Genomic DNA, 20,567 nt, shown 5'->3' with positions numbered 1-20,567 from the left:
GTCCCACAGTTCCAGCGCAGGGACCTGACACCAGTAATGGTCGAATGACTCCGCTCACCAGGCAAAGCTTCACCTGAGTGAAAGGAGCCGGAGACCCTGAATCAGCAGGTTGAGAGTGAAACACCAACAGGAATGTGACAGCGGTGTTGTTTGTAACAGAAAAGTCTACAGACAGACGGACACACTTTATCAATCCTGAGGGAAATTGGGTTTCGTTACAGCCGCACCAACCACGGATAGTGTAGAAATATAGCAATATAAAACCAAAAATAATGATGTTAATCATGCCAAGTGGAAATAAGTCCAGGGCCCGGCTATTGGCTCAGGGAGTCTGACACTCCGAGGGAGGAGTTGTAAAGTTTGATGGCCACAGGCAGGAATGACTTCCTATGACGCTCTGTGCTGCATCTCGCTGGAATGAGTCTCTGGCTGAACGTACCCCTGTGTCTAACCAGAACATTATGGAGTGGATGGGAGACATAGCCCAAGAATGCATGCAGCTTGGCAGCATCCTCTTTTCAGACTCCACCGTCAGAGAGTCCAGTTCCACCCCTACAACATTATCGAGGTTCAGGGTTTGTTGCACAACAGGGCCTGTTTAGAGGTGAAAGGCATCTTCAACTTCCATTTACAAAATTCAGAGGCAGGTGACAAGGGCATTTCCGGGATTTCAAAGATTGTGCGATAATACAACATTTCAGGTTTTGTCAGGGCAGCTCTCAACTCCCCCCTTGCTGCGCAAAGTAGATGAGGGGAGATTTCCCAACTATGTTTTCTGTAGCCGAGCCGAGAACATTGCCAGAATTGGAAATGGCTGAGGATCAGGAGACACTTCATTTGTGGTCTGCATTGGTCTGTCACTGTCTGGTATGGAGGGGCTGCTGTACAGGGCCGAGAGAAGCTGCCAGAAGTTGTAAATCTTCAGGGAGCGGTGTCTCAGAAAGGCAGCATCCATTATTAAGGACGTCCAGCACCCAGGGCATACCCTTTTCTCACTGTCACCATCAGGGAGGAGGTACAGAAGCCTGAATGCACACACACAGCGATTCAGTAACAAATTTGTCCTCTCTGCAATCCCATTCCTAAATGGACATTGAATCTTTGGACACTACCTTACTTTGCTCAAAATATACAGTCTTTCTGGTTTTGCACATTTTAAGAAAATCTATTCAATATACGTAATTGGTTTACTTGTTTACTTTTTTCAAAATTTTATTCATTATTAATTTTTCCCTGCTAGATTACCTATTGCATTGAACTGCTGTTGCTAAGTTAACAAATATCACGTCACATGCCGGTGATAATAAACCTGATTCTGTTTTACGTGTGGAAGTTTACCCTTCAAGCTCCCGTGTTCCGGGGCAAACTGTCCCAGCCGAACCTGATAACAAACAACCCCATCCGGTAACGTACTTGTGAATCTCCCCGTCACTCTTCCCAGCTGAATCACATCCATCCTGTAGATTGATAGCAACTGCATCCTTAGCAAATGCAAAGCTCTCTCAGCGAGACTTTGTTTAGCTACTAGAGCTGCACGCAAGACTCTCCCTTTGCCAATGACTTGTATAGTTGCTGTGTGACAATTATTATCCAGGAGACGGGATGGGACCCAGGGGACCAGGCATCATGGGCTTCAAGGTTATGTTCAATCTGTAACCCAGGGGTCTGGACGTTGTCCATCTCAAGGAAGTGGTCAGTCTTTGACCCGGGGGACAAGACAGTGTGTGACAAAGCAACCGGAGAACGTGGGATCTGGAGGATTGGACCACGAGTAATCCAGTGGCTTGTCTCTGAGTGACACAGGTGACTGGACAGTTTGTGATCCAGGGAGATTTATGTTCGTGGGAGATAATCCCCGTGATAATTCCCGGTATAACCTAATGCCTTTCCATTAATAACCACTGGTTATTGGTGTGTTCAGCTAATGCGTAGTCGGTGATCAGTATTACTGTGTCTATCCAGTTCTTTTTCGGGGAGTGGATGTGTCCACTTACTGGCTTATCAGGATGGTCACCCAGCATGAAGTGTGGTTCACATTCACCAGCAGAGTCCCGCTCCAAATCCGGTCAGCCGGAGTCCCGGCTCCATTGCAGACACCGATTGTGAATCCTTGTTCGAGCATAAATCACTCCAAACCTTCAATTCATCACTTCCTGCAGGTGGGAAATTAATTCGGTTACAGAAAGTACTCAAGAGGCTTTTCCCAGGCAGCTCAACGAGGGAAAATGATCGGAATACGGGAACCAAGGTTCCAAAGCAGGGTCAGATTGAGAGCAATGTCCCAATGGAATGCGGTCCAGCCGCAGAGGAGGACAAGCAAATTCAGCCCAGAGAGAGTGACGTCAGAGACACTGAGCAGGACCCTGGAACCGGCACAAGTGAGGCGACAGCCTGTCAGCCCAGAGACAGTGACGTCAGAGACACTGAGCAGGACCCTGGAACTGGCACAAATGAGGCGACTGCCTGTCAGCCCAGAGACAGTGACGTCAGAGACACTGAGCAGGACCCTGGAACCGGCACAAGTGAGGCGACTGCCTGTCAGCTCGGAAACTCATTAAACACGGAATTGTCCAGTGCTCAACAGGGAGTGGGTGAGTGAAACATGAGGGTGATGTGTTCACAGAATGCGGTGGGAAGTGGGTAAATGTGATTCCTTGTTGGAGGGTTGGTCAGAGAGGGGAAAAGTGTGAGCGTGGTGCATGCGGTGTAGGGTGGCACCGGTTACCGCACTACAGGAAATGTCCTACCTGTTCTGAGGATTTCCAGGATGTGTATCGGAGGAAATGCAGCTATCCGGATAAGAGAGTATTTCCAGGATATGAGTAATGGGAAATGCATTCGCCAGGATAGAGAGAGTACAGATTTATTGCCCACATTTAATGCCCATTTTAAAGTGAAATCGATGAGTGGGTGGGACGGTGGGAGAGACAGGTTTCTGGTGAATGGGTTCCTTCGGGGAGCGTCTAGCACAGCGCATTGATGGGTCGGTTTTTTAAGGCCAGTCTTGGAGATTAGGGCAAGGTGCTTGTATCCAGCTGAAAGCAGGTGAACACTGAGGTTCAAGAGATGACTGGTTTGTTGAGCTGGGTGAAGCAGTGGAGACATGCGATAACTGAATTTGTGACTACATCCTCATTTTATATTCGCAGAGACAGAGTTTACAATCTCCGACCTCCTGGCAGAGGGGGGCGAGTATCGACTGTACCAACTGACCAAGTTCTACAGGGACAGACTCAAACATGCAATTGAAGAGAAAGTTGAACGACTCGGTTGGATGTTGACAAAGGATGGACATTTCAGTGGAGAAGAAAATGAGGTGAGTGTAGTTAGTGTACTGTCACTGAACTGCTGGTATCAGAGGGAATAGTGATCAATATTAATCTCCTGCACTTTCTAGGAGTTCTACATGGCAATGGAGATTTTGATCTCTGACTTGTCCTCAGTAGATCCGTTTCAGCTGTTCCGGTGGGGAGCACTGGGAACTGCAGGTTCAGCGTCACCTTTTCGTCTCACACCTGCTGTACTTATCAGTGTACCGGACCTCAGTCAGACCCTTGACAAGGTTCCGCACGGAAGGTTAGTTAGGAAGGCTCAATCCTTAGGTATTAATTTTGATGTAGTAAAATGGATTCAACAGTGGCTGGATGAGACATCCCAGGGAGCAGTGGTGGATAACTGTTTGTCAGGTTGGAGGCCGGTGACTAGTGGTGTGCCTCAGGGATCTGTACTGGGTCAATGTTGTTTGTCATATACATTAATGATCCGGATGATGGGGTGGTACATTGGATTACTAAGTATGCAGAGGATACAATGATACGTGGTGTTGTGGATAATGAAGTAGTTTTCAAATTTTACAGAGAGATTTAGGACAGTTAGAAGAGTGGGCTGAAAGATTGCAGATTGAGTTTAATGCTGTTAAGTGTGTGGTGCTGTTTTTTTGTAGGACTAATCAAAATAGGACATGCAAGGTAAATGGTAGGGCATTGAGGAATACAGTATAACAGAGTGAACTAGTAATAATGGTGCATAGTTTCCTGAAGGTGGAATCTCATGTGGATAGGGTGGTGAAGAAAGCTTTTGGTATGCCGTCCTTTATAAATCAGAGCATTGAGTACAGGAGTTGGGAAGTAAAGATAAATTGTACAAGGCATTGTTAAGGGCAAATGTGGAGTGTTGTGTACAGTTCTGGCCACCGAATTATAGGAAAGATGTCAACAAAATATAGAGAGTACAGAGGAGATTTACTAAAATGTTACCTGGGTCTCAGCACCTAAGTACAGAGAAAGGTTGAACAAGTTAAGTCTTTATTCTTTAGAGCGTTGAAGTTTGAGGGGGGGGGGACTTGATAGAGGCATTTAAAATGATGAGGGGATAGATAGAGTTGACGTGGATGGGCTGTTTTCCATTGAGAGGAGGCGAGATTCAAACAAGTGGACATGAGTTCAGAGTTGGGGGCAAAAGATGAGGGGTAACACGAGGGGGAACTTATTTACTCAGAGAGTGGTAACTGTGGAATGAGCTTTCAGTAGAAGTGGCAAAGGCAGGTTCAATATTGTCATTTTAAAAACTGGATATGTATATGGACAGGAAGGGAGTGGAGGGTTATGGGCTGAGTGCAGGTAGGTGGGATTAGGTGAGAGTAAGCGCTCGGCACGGACTGGGTTACTGTGCTGTAATAGTCATATCGTTGTATGACATAAGTGCAAGGGCTGCATATCTGGACTGTTTAACAGGCATTCAGTCTAAAATAAATTTTGCATCTTATCAGGACCGTCGGTCAAATTCACCTCAGCTCATTAATCGAGGATGAATATTAAACTGTGAGACTCGCCATGTCTGTCCATCTACTCCACAATAAATAAATTAATTGTTTGCTTTTATAGAAAGTCACTGAACTGACGGAGAAGGGAAACCGGACAGAGAGTTCCAGACTCTTCCTCAGTTTGGTGAATGGCAAAGGCTCCCGGGCCCGACGGGCGATGTGGGAATCCTTTGTGACGTGGAGGACTGAGTTACCGAAGTTGGACAGGATACTGAGGGAGATACAGGAGCTCGGTATGTTAAAACCACGCACTGAACACAAAGACACATTGAACTAAATAGTTGTAATGATTTAGTTCTGTTTTCACGAACTCTTTTGTTGATTTGAACAGGTCCAGACCCAGAGGAATACATAAACATCGCACAAGGGTTGTCTGAGTTACCCACTGAACTGACAGGTGAGTGATGAAATGCTCCGTTCAAACTGCATCTCAAATGTTAGCCTGTGACTTGGCAGAATCTGGGAACGAAAATCCACCATCAATCATTCGCCGATCTCTGGTTTCAGGTTACAATTCAGATCATCTCTCTTTGCAGCCTGAACATTGTAAAGTGTATTTTTCCAGCTGTTAATGTATTCATCCAGCCCTTGTGTCTGCTGAACACTTCACTCCGGGTCCTAATGCTCTGGGAATCCCCACACACCCCAGACAGGCTCCTGACACACTGTATGACCCAGTCCAGGTAAACCTTCTCTGATCAGACCTTTCAGATTCCGAAGCATGTTCTCCTTCGGAATAGCAGCTGCACTAAATTCTGTCCGCTGATGCTCTTTACAATTTGGAATTCTGCTAGTGACTTCCACAGAGTACGTCTGGCATTTCCCTTTTCACCCGTTACTAAATCTACAACTTCATTTTCCAGCGGTTCGATATCAACCCTCTACTTTTTTTACTCTTTATATATCTGGGAAAGAAAAAAAAAACACTTTGTTATCCTCTTTTATGCTATTGACCATACCCTCGCATATCCTGCACATTCACGTATCTCTTGGAGAATCTATGACATAGTTCCCTCCAACACGACCCAGGCTGTGAAAAATCTGCCCACATGTACTCTAAATTTACCCCATTTCACCTTAACCAAATGTCCTCTGGTATGAATCTTCAATCCCAAGTTGAAAGCAAAATACAGGTTCTCTACCCCAAATCTTATCTCTCAATCTTATAAACAGCTGTCAGATCACTATTCTAACTCCGGAATAAGCAAACAAAGTTTCTCAAACCTCCACTTGCCTCACATACCACCGAATCCAAGCAACATCCTGGTGAACCTGTTCTGCACCCTCTCCAATCATCCCCAGTGCTGGACAATCAGAAGTGAACACAATACTCGAGATGCTTCCTAAAACCATAAGACTTAGGAAGATAATTAAGCCATTCAGCTCAGTAAATTTGCTCCGCAATTCCTCTCAACCCCATTATCCTGCCTTCTCTAAATGTTGACGCTCTTCCGAATCAGGAACATCTCTGAGTAAAGAAACCCCCGTTTCCCACATGTTCTATTCCTGTTTTGACACCATTGGCGTTTGCAGTGGAGACCTGTGACTCCCCAGTGTGTCGCTTTGCCAAAATGAACAGTGTCCTGCTCTCCGTATTTCCACACCAGGTCAGCAACAACATCGTCTGTTAATGATGCAAACAATGCTTTAAATATAGTGAAATGTTGAAAAGGGAGTGCAGTCAGGATTGCAATAGGATATCGGGAATATTCACCTTCATCAGTAAGTAGCGTCAGAATACGAGGATTCGACATTTTTCTGAGACAATCATCGCTGTTAGTTCCTTTGTCTGTGAACTGAATTTTACTTTCTGTCCTAATATCCATGGAAGCATTGAATTAATTCATGTAATCTCAAACACAGAATATTGGAATGTAGTTATAAAGTTTTTTGTCAGTTGAGCTAGTTAACATTTTGAATATGTTCTCTGTTCCCATGAAGATGTTCAACAGAAACACAAGGAGACTCTGCGGGCACAAACTGAAACACTGAGAGTGAACACGGTCCTGATGAGGGAGAAGGTGAAGGTTTTCCAGCTGGTTGATCGATACAGAAAGCTCACGGTCATTTCTACTCTTCGAGATCGGAGACTGGTGGAACACGAGCTGCTGGCAAGAGGCAGAGACCACGAGGATTATAGAGAGAAACATCTCCGTGGAGAGTTAGAAAAAATAGAGACTGTTCAGTTATTCCACAGCAGTTTTTCCCGGAGTAAATCCAAATCTGGGAGTTCTGCAGCAGTAGCGGGAGTGCCAGGAATCGGGAAAACAACAATGGTACAAAAGATTGTTTCTGACTGGGCCACCGGGAAAATATTCCAACAATTCCAGTTTGTCTTCAGTTTCAAATTCCGGGATTTAAACTCTATTAACTGCAGAATAAACCTGAGGGAACTGATTCTGGATCAGTATCCTTACTTTGGGAATATCCTGAGGGAGGTCTGGAAGAACCCAGAGGCATTGCTGTTTATATTCGATGGTTTGGATGAATTCAAGCACACAATCGATTTTGCGGACTGTCGGAGAGCTACAGAACCCAAGCACCAGTGCCCAGATCCCGAGTGGTGGTGTGAAGTGTCTGACATTGTGTACAGTTTAATCCAGGGCAAGCTGCTCCCAGGGTGTTCAGTGCTGGTGACCACCCGCCCCACTGCGTTACATTTATTGGAAAAGGCAGAAATCAATGTCTGGGCTGAAATCCTGGGATTTGTTGGTGAGGAACGGAATAAATATTTCATTAGCTATTTTGAAGATCAGATGGTGGCAGCAGCTGTTTTCAAACACGTCCAGGAGAATGAGATCCTGTACACTATGAGCTACAACCCATCCTACTGCTGGATCCTCGCTCTGGCACTAGGCCCCTTCTTCACACAAATAGTCAGGGACCCGCCATTAGTTCCCAAGACCATCACCCAACTGTACTCCTACTATATCTACAATATCCTGAAAAATCACGGCCGTGAGATTGAGAACCCCCGTGATGTGTTACTCAGGGTTGGTCAGATGGCCTACAGAGGAGTATCCGAGAAGAAGATTGTGTTTACAGACGGAGATTTGATCAACTACAATCTGCAGCCTTCCCAGTTCCTGTCCGGGTTCTTGATGGAGCTTTTGGAGAGAGAGGACTCTGCCCGGAGCGTGGTGTACACATTCCCACACCTCACCATCCAAGAGTTTGTAGCTGCAGTCGCACAATTCCTGACTGTACATCCCAAGGATATCCGGAAATTCCTGAATGAAGCCCACAAGACAAAAGATGGGCGATTTGAGGTATTTCTCCGTTTTGTTGCTGGTCTCTCCAACCCAATGACAGCTCGGGGCCTGGAGGAGTTTCTGGGTCCATTTCCTCATCAAACAACCTGCCGGGTGATTGACTGGGTGAAGGAGGAGGTTAAACGCCAGAGTGGAAACACTGATGACATTGGGAGAAGGAGACTCCTGACTACATTGCACTACCTGTTTGAGTCTCAGAATCGTGGACTGGCTCAGGCCGCACTGGGATCTCTGAAAATACTTTCATTCAGTGGAATGACACTGACCCCGGTTGACTGCGCGGTCCTGTCTCATGCCATCGGACTCTGTGATACTATAAAAGAACTCGACCTGCAGCGCTGCCACATTCAGTGTGAAGGAATCCAGCGGCTGGGACCCAGGCTGAACAAGTGCCAGGAGTTGAGGTAACTTGGTTTATCTCTCACTCAGAACTCTAAAACTGTTCCATTGCGCTGTTTCCAAGTAAACGGATTTGGGCAAAACTGCAGTAAATCAGATCGAGATGTATTGTGACAAATGCCACCCCCTTCATCCGATGCGATCACTCTCACCCATCCCCCTTTTACCTGTTGAATTTCTCTTAGCCATTACCCTTCCTCTTGACAGATTTCTCTTCCACACCCACGTTCCTTCTGTGGGATCTCTCTTCTCTATCTTCTTTACACATCACACTTCCTCCGGTGGGATCTCCCTTCCCCGACCGCCGTCCTCCTATGGGATCTCTCTTCACCACCCCCGCTACTCCTGTGGGATCTCTTTTCCCCTACCAAATTCCACCTGCAGGATCTCTTTTCCTCATCCCCTCCCTCCTGTGGGATTTCTCTTCCCGATCTCTTCCTGATTCTGCTTCCGACTCCGGGATCTCTCTTCTACTTGCACATCCTGCTCTGGGACCTCTTTTCCGCATCCCTCTTCCTCCTGTGGGATATCTACTTCCCATCCTCTTCCTCCTGTGAGATCTCTCTTCCCCATTCTCCTTCCTCCTGTGGGATCTCTCTTCCCTATTCTCCTTCCTACTGTGGGAACTCTCTTCCCCATCCCCTTCCTCCTGTGGGATCTCTCTTCCCCATTCTCTTCCACTTGTGGGATCTCTTCCCCATCTCCTGTGGGTTCACGCTTCCCAATCCCCTTCTTCCTGTGAGATTTCTCGTCCCAATCCCCTTTCCTCATGGCGGAACTCTCTTCTCCATCCCCTTCCTCTTGTGCGATCTCCCTTCCCCACCCCATTACCTCTGTTGGATCTCTCTTCCTGATCCTGCTTCGTACAGTGGGATCTTTCTTCCACATTCGCCTTCCTCTTGTGGGATCTCTCCTTCCCAATACCCCCAACTGCTGTGGGATCTATTTTCCCCAACCCACTTCTTCCTACGGGATCTCATTTCCTCATTCCCTCCCTCCTGTGGGATCTCCGTTCCACATCCGCCTTCCTCCCGTGGGATCTCTCCTTCCCATTCCCTTTCCTCCCATAGGATCTCTCTGTCCTATCCCCCTTCCTCCTGTGGGAACTCTCTTCCCCATCCCCCCAACTCCTGTGGGATCTCTGTTCCCCATCCCCCCTCCTCCTTTGGGAACTATTTTTCCCATCACATTCCTCCAGTGGGATCTGTTTTTCCCATCCCCCCCCTTCCTCCTGTGGTATGTCTTTTTCCTCATCCATTTCCTCCTGTGGGATCTCACCTCCCCGTCCACCTGCTGCCTGAGGGATCTCTCTTCCACATTCCCCTTCCTCCTGTGGGAACTCTTTCCCCCATCCCTTTCCTCTTGTGTGTTTCCATCATTCCCTCAGGTGGGGTCTCTTCCTCCATCTCCCATCGACATTTCCCAATTCACAAAGCTTCCTCACTGTGGGGCTAAATCACCTTCAACCCTGCTACTTCTGACACTGTGGTCAGTAACACATTTCCATTAAACGGAGAACGAGACAGAATGTGTGGAGTTCACAGGGTCACAGCAACAGACTAAATGACTGACATTGGGTGAATACCCTGGAGCTGGGCAGTGAGGGACATTGACAGGGATGGGAACTCCGATCAGTGATTTACGGAAGGGTTTAATGTTTCCTGAAATATCCGCGTGAGAGAATTACCTTCAGACCCACGGTTTGTATCACTTTGTTCATCAATTTGTCTGTTTGTGTTTAGACTTGGGGAGAATCACCTGGGAGATTCAGGAGTGAAACTGGTGTCTGTGGCTCTGGGGAACCCGGAGTGTAAAATACAGAAACTGTGGTAAGTACCAGACTGTGGGAGATTGTGTTTACAGTCACTGGGTGTCTGACACTGAACATTAATGTAATCAGTAATTGTGTTACTGATAAACACTGGGGATTTGTACCGTCTCCTGTCTCTCTGAGTCCTTCACCCTCACTCTCTCTCATCTCCAGGCTGAACAAAGTCTGTCTCACAGATTCTGGGGCGGAGGATCTCGTCTCCGCTCTCAGTACAAACCCATCACTGATGGAGCTGTACCTGAGTAATAATAAACTGGGAGATTCTGGAGTGAAACTGGTGTCTGCGGCTCTGAGGAACCCGGAGTGTAAAATACGGAAACTGGAGTAAGTACCAGACTGTGGGAGATTGTGTTTACAGTCACTGGGTGTCTGACACTGAACATTAATGTAATCAGTAATTGTGTTACTGATAGACACTGGGGATTTGTACCATCTCCTGTCTCTCGGTGTCCTTCACCCTCACTCTCTCTCATCTCCAGGCTGGACAATGTCGGTCTCACATATTCTGGGGCCGAGGATCTCGCCTCCGCTCTCAGTACAAAACCATCACTGACGGAGCTGAACCTGAGCGATAATAAACTGGGAGATTCAGGAGTGAAACTGGTGTCTGCGGCGCTGGGGAACCCGGAGAGTAAAATCCAGGAACTGTGGTAAGTACCAGACTGTGGGAGATTGTGTTTACAGTCACTGGGTGTCTGACACTGAACATTAATGTGATCAGTAATTGTGTTACTGATAAGCACTGTGGATTTGTACCGTTTCGTGTATCTCTGTGTCCTTCACCCTCACTCTCTCTCATCTCCAGGTTGAGTGAAGTCGGTCTCACAGATTCTGGTGCAGAGGAACTCGTTTCCGCTCTCAGTACAAAAGCATCACTGACTTGGCTGGACCTGATATCAAACTCTCTGACAGACCGATCTGTCCCCGCTCTCCGCCGCCTCATACTGACCCTCCCGAGTCTGGATCAGATCTGGTGAGTGTTTGTGTTGATGATTAATGTGATAAAATGTCTGCGGATCCGCGGGTTTTCTGGTGATATTTGTGAGTGTTGTTGAAACAGTAACCCCGGTCCCCTGTTACTGACACTGTCGTGTGATCTGTTTATCTCATCTTCATTCTCCCATCTGTTTCAGGCTGTTGGGGAATCGGTTCAGTGAGACCGGGGAGAAGGAACTGAGATCTCTGCAGGAAGTCAGACCCGGACTGACAATGTGGATCTGAACATCTGAATGTGTCACCGTCCCCGCCCGCCGGATGGAGCCGATTCCCCGCCCTCCCCATTAACTCCCGCCCTTAACCTTTAATGGCCGCACGCCGTGTGGGGGGGTGGCTTCCCAACGGTTTTAACGGAACTGGTTCCGGTCTCGAGCTGGCTGATATCGGAAGCGCTCCCGCAGTGACGGATTTCCGTCCGTTGTCCAGAGGCGCCACTTCAGCCGGATGTGCGGGTTCGAGACTCTCCCGCGTGAGACCCCGGGGAATTACCCAGACAGGAGCAGCCCGGGAGGCCGGGGCTCAGTCTGGGACACCGGTGTCCACGGATGGGATTGTCCCAGAAGAGAATCCTTTTGCTCCCTTTGCTGTGGACGGTGCATTCTGCAGTCTGGCCGATATAAGGATGTCAAATTGACAAATACCTCAGCAATGGCCTTGGATCCGCAGCGATCCCGGACACGGCCCTGCAGTGTGATTTTATAATCATCCGTTCCCTGATGCAGAGTGACGGTGAGGGACGAGACTGATTAATCTACCTGTCACCCGTTGTCGCCGGTCAGTTAATTCTGTGTGACTGTGAGAGAGTCGGGAACAGTGTGGCGACCCACTTTCTGCGCAGGCGCATCGGCTCACAAATAGCCAGCACCTCTGACGTCATAAGTAAACGAGTCTCGAAACGACTTATCGACTGCGTGTTGTGGTCTCTAGCTTTGTATGTAGTACATCGCTACAACAGTATATTTATTCCCGCAAGTCAGCAGCTCACATACTGTTTAGTTTACATTTACCATGATGAAATCAATAAACCTCTGTAACTTCCTGCCTTGGTGTCTGAGTTGAGTTTGTTTGAGGTTTCTGCTGCCCCCCGCACCCTGTGCACTGCAACAGTGGGTCGGAGCTCCTCACACTGACACAGAGGCGTCTCAGCTCCAGGCTGAGGGAGGTCAGACTGGCAGAGTCTGGGTGCCCAGGATCTCGTCTCAAATTAATCCCCTTCCTGGCTAACCGTCCCCCTCCTGTACCCCGCAGACAGTTAATATCGGCTAGAATATCAGACGTGAGTCACTGAGGTCCCGAGTACGAGACGGATGGAGGATGGAGGATGGAATATCGGCGTAAATCACCCTCCACACCGTCCCATCTCACACTCCAGGGGTCAGACACAGAGTGAATCTCCCTCCACGCCGTCCCATCACACACTCCCGGAGTCAGACACAGAGTGAATCTCCCTCCACACCATCCCATCACACACTCCCGGGGTCAGACACAGACTGAATCTCCCTCCACACTGTCCCATCACACTCTCCCAGGGTCAGACACAGAGTGAATCTCTCTCCACACCGTCACATCACACACTCCCGGGGTCAGACACAGAGTGAATTTCCCTCCACACCGTCCCATCACACACTCCCGGCGTCAGACACAGAGTGAATCTCCCTCCACACCGTTCCATCACACACACCCGGGGTCAGGCGCAGAGTGAATCTCCCTCCACACCGTCCCATCACACACTCCCGGGGTCAGACGCAGAGTGAATCTCCCTCCACACCGTCCCATCCCACACTCCCGGGGTCAGACACAGAGAGAATCTCCCTCCACACCGTCCCATCACACACTCCCGGGGTCAGATACAGAGTGAATCTCCCTCCACACCGTCCCATCACACACTCCCAGAGTGAGACACAGAGTAAATCTCCCTCCACACTGTCCCATCACACACTCCCGGATTCAGACACAGACTGAATCTCCCTCCACACTGTCACATCACACACTCCCGTGGTCAGACACAGATTAAATCTCCCTCCACACCGTCTCATCAAACACTCCCGGGGTCAGACGCAGATTGAATCTCCCTCCACAGTGTCCGATAACACAGTGAGGTATTATGACACAGCGAATCTGCCTCTCTGCCCACTGTCCTCTCTGACCATTCTGCATAGGCTCAGAACTGAGTGATTGATTTGCGGTTGAAGGAGGGGGGGAGTCTAACTCCACAATTCAACACTCCCCCATTCTCTCCACAAATCCCTGTGAACACAGACAGGGAGGCGTTTGGGGAGAAAGGGGGTGTGACAGAGACGAGGGGGCAGCATGGCTGTGGTAGGTTGCGGGGAATAGGTATCGGGGAGGGAGGCAATGACGGAGAAGGGGATTGTTGTAGATGTTTAAGGGGTCGAAGCAGACGGAGAGGCGTGCAGGTGAGGGATGTGCCGACTGATGTGAGGAGAACAGCAGCGGAGGTTGGAGTATCTGAGGACATGTCTCTCCGCTGCAGTCTGAAATACGCCCCCCCCCCCCTTGTAAAGGTGACAATCGCACCAGTGCCGGAGAAGAGTAGGGAGAGCTGCCTCGACAACAATCGCCCAGTGACATTCACAGCTATTGGGATTAACTGCTTTGACAATAGACAATAGGTGCAGGAATAAGCCATTCGGCCCTTCTAGCCAGCACCGCCATTCACTGTGATCGTGGCTGATCAGACACAATCATTACCCCGTTCCTGCACTCTCCCCATATCCCTTGACCCCGCTATCTATAAGAGCTCTATCTAACTCTCTCTTGAATGCATCCAGAGACTTGGCCTCCACTGCCTTCTGGAGCAGGGCATTCCACATATCCACCACTCTCTGGGTGAAAAAGTTTTTTCCGCATCTGTGTTCTAAATGGCCTACCGCTTATTCTTAAGCTGTGGCCTCTGGTTCTAGACTCCCCCCAACATCGGGAACATGTTTCCTGCCTCCAGCGTGTCCAATCCCTTAATAATCTTATATGTTTCAATCCGATTCCCCATCATCCTTCTAAATTCCAGTGTATACAAGCCCAGTCGCTCCAGTCTTTCAACATATGACAGTCCAGCCATCCCGGGAATTAACCTCGTGAACCAACGCTGCACTCCCTCAATAGCAAGAATGTCCCTCCTCAAATTTGGAGACCAGAACTGCACACAATACTCCAGGTGGGGTCTCACCAGGTCCCTGTACAGCTGCAGAAGGATCTCTTTACTCCTATACTGAATTCCTCTTGTTATAAAGGCCAGCATGCCATCAGCTTTCTTCACTGCCTGCTGTACCTGCATGCTTGCTTTCATTGACTGATGTACAAGAACACCTAGATCTCGTTGTACTTCTCCTTTTCCTAACTTGACTCCATTTAGATAGTAATCTGCCTTCCAGTTCTTGCCACCAAAGTGGATAACCTCACATTCCTCACATTTACCCACATTGGGAAGCAAGTGTGGGGATCTGGTTGAGAGGCTGGTCATACCCAAAGTCGACCCCTTCTCCAGCGAGGACGTGGGCCCGCTGTGATTTGGGGAAACTCGAGGAAAGGTGTTTGAATGCGTCAGAGTGCCCTCGACATCTCTACGGTATTTATATATATATAAATTTGTAATTTACATTAACCTTACATCCTTTAAAATAGGAAAGAGGGATATAAAGAGAAGAGATAAAGGGAGATAGAGGGAGAGAGAGAGAGAGAGAAGGAGCGATGGAGAGAGAGGGAGGGGGAGAGATATTAGGGAAGAGAGAGCGACTGAGGAGTTGTTCATTTCACTCGGAGGGAGGGGAGAGAGAAAGACTGTGAGGAGTTCGGAGGGACGGGGGAGAGAGAGAGGAGGGATGGAGAGGGAGGGATGGGGAGAGATATTCGGGAAGAGAGAGAAAGACTGAGGAGTTCATTTCACTCGGAGGGAGGGGAGTGAGAGACTGAGGAGTTGTTCAGGCGGGGGGGGAGGAGAGGAGGGATGGAGAGGGAGGGAGGGGGAGAGATATTCGGGAAGAGAGAGAAAGACTGAGGAGTTCATTTCACTCGGAGGGAGGGGAGTGAGAGACTGAGGAGTTGTTCAGACGGGGGGGGGAGAGAGAGGAGGGATGGAGAGGGAGGGAGGGGGAGAGATATTCGGGAAGAGAGAGAAAGACTGAGGAGTTCATTTCACTCGGAGGGAGGGGAGTGAGACTGTGAGGAGTAGTTCGGACGGGGGGGAGAGAGAGGAGGGAGGGGGAGAGATATTCGGGAAGAGAGAGAGAGACTGAGGAGTTCATTTCACTCGGAGGGAGGGGAGTGAGACTGTGAGGAGTAGTTCGGACGGGGGGGGAGAGAGAGGAGGGAGGGGGAGAGATATTCGGGAAGAGAGAGAGAGACTGAGGAGTTGTTCATTTTACTCAGAGGGAGGTGGAGAAAGAGAGACTGTGAGGAGTTGTTCATTTCACTCGGAGGGAGGGGGCCCGCTTGCTTCGGTGGGTGTTGGGTGTTTGTACCCGGGGCCGCGGTATCCCCCGCACAGAGGGTCTGCATCCCCGGCGATGAGCAGAGCAGTGGGAGGGTCCGACGGTCAAACCGGGAACGGACCGCGGGTGTGTTGGGGGGGGGGGTGTCGATGGGGCACAATTCCCCAGGACAACAAGGCTCAGCATGAGTGATACACACCCCTCTAATCCCCTTCTTCCACTCCTTTCCCCCTCCCTTCTCTTAATACCCCTCTCCGTCCATTAACTTTACATCCTTTTTGCTTTACCGGTTGCGCAAAAGAACAAATCTCAGGTCGTGTAAATCACCGATGGTAAATCGGACCGTGAATCCGGTGGAAGAGATGCGACACACGGGGCGGGACATTCGACACGTCGGCCTCCGTCAGTCGGGACACTGAGTACGGGAGTCGGGGGGGTGGGGGGTCACGTCGCAGTTGAACAAGACGTCGGTGAGGCCACTGGGAGTTCGGTGTCCGGTTCTGCTCACCCTGCTGGGGGAGAGATGCCCCTGAGGTGGGAGGAGTGCGGGGGAAGATTTCCGAGGAACTTGCCCGTACTCGGGGGACTGGGATACAGAGAGAGATCGGGAATGTTGAGGATCTGTTCTGTGACTTTTCAGAGACGTATGAAAGCACGATGGGGGCACAGATCAGGCGAATGCGTGCGCTTTCTTTCCCGCGGGACTGGGGTATCGAGAGCAACAGCGCACGTGATTGAGGTGACAGCAGCTGAAGAGGGGAGCGGGAGAGCGTGAGGGGTTGGATAACAGGGAGAGCGGGGACGAGAGGGCGTAGAGAATGGGAAGAGAGAGAATGATCGGAAGGGGGAAGAGTTGGGGGAAAGGAAGGCAAGGTAGCGAGAGGAAGGAAAATGAGGATGTAACAGCGGAGGTCGGAGGGGAGGAGGATGAGAAAGAGAGAGAGAGTTTAGAGGAACGAGGGAAGAGAAAACAAGATGGCCAGTAAGAGAGCGATAGAGGGAGGGAGGAGTATAGGGTAGGGACGAGGGGCAGAGAGGATGGGTTAGTGAGAGTCGGAGAGAGAGATGGGGAGAACGAGGGTGTTGTCATGTGATTGGAGTCGGACCCACGGGCTGCTGACTGAGATCCCGGATCATTTCAGGAATATCCGGGCACAGAGGTGCAGGCTTCTCACAGATGAAGCGATGGCGAACCTGACTGCAGTGGGGGAGATGAGTGCACCATGTACATCCTTTGAATTCGAACTCTCCAGCGTTCTTCTCGTACTCGACAGGAGAGGCCACTTTTCTGTCAAGGAGGGGACAGCCACTTCAAATGACAACTCCGGCAGACAGCCCTGTGTCAGTCCCCAAAGTCACTGACACCCTCCCTCACCACTGACCTGTAGCAGAGCCCAACATCTCCCACTTCCCCAACACAGCCCTGTCAGTCCCCAAAGTCACTGACACACTCCCTCACCACTGACCTGTAGCAGAGCCCAACATCTCCCACTTCCCCAACACAGCCCTGTGTCAGTCCCCAAAGTCACTGACACCCTCCCTCACCACTGACCTGTAGCAGAGCCCAAAATCTCCGACTTCCCCAACACAGCCCTGTGTCAGTCCCCAAAGTCACTGACACCCTCCCTCACCACTGACCTGTAGCAGAGCCCAACATCTCCCACTTCCCCAACACAGCCCTGTATCAGTCCCCGAAGTCACTGCCACACTCCCTCACCACTGACCTGTAGCAGAGCCCAACATCTCCCACTTCCCCAACACAGCCCTGTGTCAGCCTCCGGAATACACCTACTGACCCACACTCTCCCTCAGGCTTATGTCAGTCCCCAAACTAATCGCTTACCCCACAGTCCCGTGTCAGACTCCGGAATACACCCACTGACCCACACTCTCCCTCATGCTTATATCAGTCCCCAAACTAATCGCTTACCCCACAGTCCCGTGTCCCATTATGTTCCCACTGGCACACCATAGAACACTACAGCACAGTACATGTCGTTCAGCCCTCCATGTTCTGCCGACCCGTAATCCTAAAAAAAAGTACTAAACACACACTATCCATTAACCCTCCATTTTCCTTTCATCCATGTTCCTGTCCAAGAAGTTCTTAAATACCCCTAATGTTTTAGCCTCCATCACCATCTCTGGCAAGTCATTCCAGGCACTCCCAGCCCTCTGTGTAAGAAAATGTACCCCCGATGTCTCCCCTAAATTTCCCCCCTTTAATTTTGTACACATACCCTCTGGTGTTTGCTATTGGTGCCCTGGGAAATAGGTACTGACTATCCACCCTATCTGTGCCTCCCATTATCTTGTAGACCTCTATCAAGTCCCCTCTCATTCTACAACGCTCCAAATAGAAAAGTCCCAGCTCTGCTAACCTTGCTTCATAAGACTTGTTCTCCAAACCAGGCAACATCCTGGTAAATCTCCTGGAAACCCTCTCCAAAGCGGCAAACTTGGCACCAAGGCCATCTATTCCATCATCTAAATCACTGGAACACAGCAGAAAGAGAAGCGGTCCCAACACCGGCCCCGGTAGAACATCACCGGTCACTGGCAGCCGACCAGAAAAGGATCCTTTTATTCCCACTCGCAGCCCTCACCGTGGTAGCGACACCCCGCTCTCTGTAGCATCACGGTGACACCGACACCCCCTTCACCATCTCCCTCAGTGTTACAGATCCGTCAGTCTCTGATCTCCCCCGATCAAAAATACCGGAGCCTTTGGGAAAAATATCCGGAAGTGAACAGGACCCAGCGCCCATGTCGACCGCAGATCGACGAGACGAACTCCAGCCTTGAATCTAGGACAGGCGAGGATTCCCGCCCGGATCTCCGTCTCAGGAATGTTCCGGCCCTCAACAACATCGCCTCCACCCCCGACAGCAAACTGTTTGTCCTGGAAAGCCACCGCTCCTCCCTCGAAAACGAATTGTTCGCCCTGCGAAGGAACCTCGTCCGTCCTGAGCACCGATCTCCCTGTTCAGCATCGAGCGCAAACTCATCTCCGAGACAGATTCAATGACCTCGAATTGAAGTACAGAACTCTCAACGAAACCAAGGCTCAAGTCTGCCGACTGCTGACTGTCGTGGTTTCTCGTGGCCCACAAACGACCGGGAGACGCAGAAGGTTCTTCAAGAAGTGTTGAACTTTAATTTGCAAATCAAAGCTGAGACAGTCATTGAGCTAGTCGCCGATTGCCCACCGATCCGTGTACAGAGCATTTTTATAGCAATCTCCTGGTTTAGTTGCATTAGCACATCCATTCGGTCTACAGTTGTGTATCACAAGTACATCCGCCTCTATTGTTTCTACCTATTGACTTAATCCTGTTCTAATCTACATCTATAGGGAGAAGCGATGTCGACGTTTCGGGCCCAGACACTTCGTCAGGTCTAACCGAAAGGAAAGATAGGTTAGTCGTGACGAAGGGTCTCGGCCCGAAACGTCGACAGCGCTTCTCCCTATAGATGCTGCCTGGCCTGCTGCGTTCCACCAGCATTTTGTGTGTGTTGTTGTTTGAATTTCTAGCATCGGCAGATTTCCTCGTGTTTGCTAATCTACATCTCTTAGCTACCGCTCATTAACACACCATTGTCTTCTACATTCTTAAGATTTCATTCTCCTATTAAATTGGATGCTTCCACAGCAAGTTCAAAGCTGACTACATAGTATAGATTACACAGCAAACAATGCAACTTTTATACTCCAGTATTAGTCCCCTTTGAACCCATAGGGTTCTCACTCACAGAAAGAAGACTAAGAGTCCACGCACAAAAGCCCCAATAAACTCAAGCACTTATTCCCAAATCTCGGGTTAATCTATAATTTTCTGCGCCAAGACCTCAAAGTATTCTCTCCCTGTTACCCTGGGCCGCTGAGCCAAAAACCTATCCCTTTGTACACGAGACAGGGGAAAAAACTCTTAAGACCTTACAATCTACTCCCACACTGTCGTTTTGCTCCTGTTCATCCTGCAGGTGTTGTAGGCTGTAACGATACATTTTCAGTGTTTTTTCTCCACTCAGCTTGCTTCAGTCATTGCCACGAGCATCGGAAATTGTTTGGTTGCAGCACGCACTGCAAGAGACTTGAGACAAGAAGGAAAACAGCACAGCACAAGCGCACAGCTCAACAATACAATACTGACAGTTATTGCCATTTCAGTCAGCCATGCTCCCCATCCTCCGAGTCTACTTTCCAACCAGTCAAATAACTGATGTCCGGACCCTGCATTCTCTTCAACTTCCTTTCTTAGACTTTTCAAAGTATACATTGCCTTCGTAAACGATCCTTCCGGACTAGTGTTATTTGGTATAAAAGTACAGCACTTCTCTCCAAACATCAGACAAACTGCGAGGAAGCCTGATAGAACATACACCAGTATGGGCACATTGGTGAGTTCCTCACACAGCTCAGAGAGCAGGGATCTGTTAGAACACAAAGCTTCAGGAAGCAAGCCCTGATCGGACCTGGACACTGTCGTTCACATTGCTCCCCTGTGCTCTCATTGCCACCGCGTGCAGGTGGAGGAGTTATAAGGCTGAGCGGGTCTTTCTCTTGAGCACAAGTAGCAATTCTGTCTCTTCATCATTCCTGCCGTGTAACTTGCTCATTGATACCACTGACTAGTCTGCATCTGTAACCATGGCGAGGAGGTAAGTGTTGTGCTCCTGTTACTTCTTTTCTGTAGGTTCTGTGGGGACTTAACAGTCCCATTCAATATCTGCCACACCAATGGTTCCCAAGTCTGCACTGGAGTATGTGGGTGCCTTGTCCCCAGGGGCACGACTGG

The 20,567-nt window shown here is 49.4% G+C and overlaps 1 protein-coding gene across 1 annotated transcript; it reads left to right on the top strand.

Moving 5' to 3' along the window:
* Positions 1-2,034: 2,034 nt before the first annotated feature.
* On the top strand, positions 2,035-12,386 carry LOC132389226 (NACHT, LRR and PYD domains-containing protein 3-like). Its single transcript, XM_059961697.1, has 10 exons — positions 2,035-2,591; positions 3,150-3,316; positions 4,884-5,055; positions 5,154-5,219; positions 6,764-8,498; positions 10,236-10,322; positions 10,478-10,648; positions 10,804-10,974; positions 11,130-11,297; positions 11,458-12,386. The coding sequence occupies exons 1-10, from the start codon at positions 2,285-2,287 to the stop codon at positions 11,543-11,545; spliced, it is 3,132 nt and encodes a 1,043-aa protein (XP_059817680.1). The 5' UTR covers positions 2,035-2,284; the 3' UTR covers positions 11,546-12,386.
* The last annotated feature ends 8,181 nt before the right edge of the window (positions 12,387-20,567 follow it).

The sequence above is a fragment of the Hypanus sabinus genome, unplaced genomic scaffold (genome assembly GCF_030144855.1).
Source record: "Hypanus sabinus isolate sHypSab1 unplaced genomic scaffold, sHypSab1.hap1 scaffold_504, whole genome shotgun sequence".
Taxonomy (NCBI): domain Eukaryota; kingdom Metazoa; phylum Chordata; class Chondrichthyes; order Myliobatiformes; family Dasyatidae; genus Hypanus; species Hypanus sabinus.
This window is presented reverse-complemented; position numbering and strand designations above follow the sequence as displayed.

Coding starts and splice junctions, on each gene's coding strand:
- LOC132389226 (XM_059961697.1), top strand. CDS start 2,285: ATGGAATGCGGTCCAGCCGCAGAGGAGGACAAGCAAATTCAGCCCAGA. Junction 2,592..3,149: donor CAGTGCTCAACAGGGAGTGG/GTGAGTGAAACA, acceptor TTATATTCGCAG/AGACAGAGTTTACAATCTCC. Junction 10,975..11,129: donor AGTAAAATCCAGGAACTGTG/GTAAGTACCAGA, acceptor TCTCATCTCCAG/GTTGAGTGAAGTCGGTCTCA.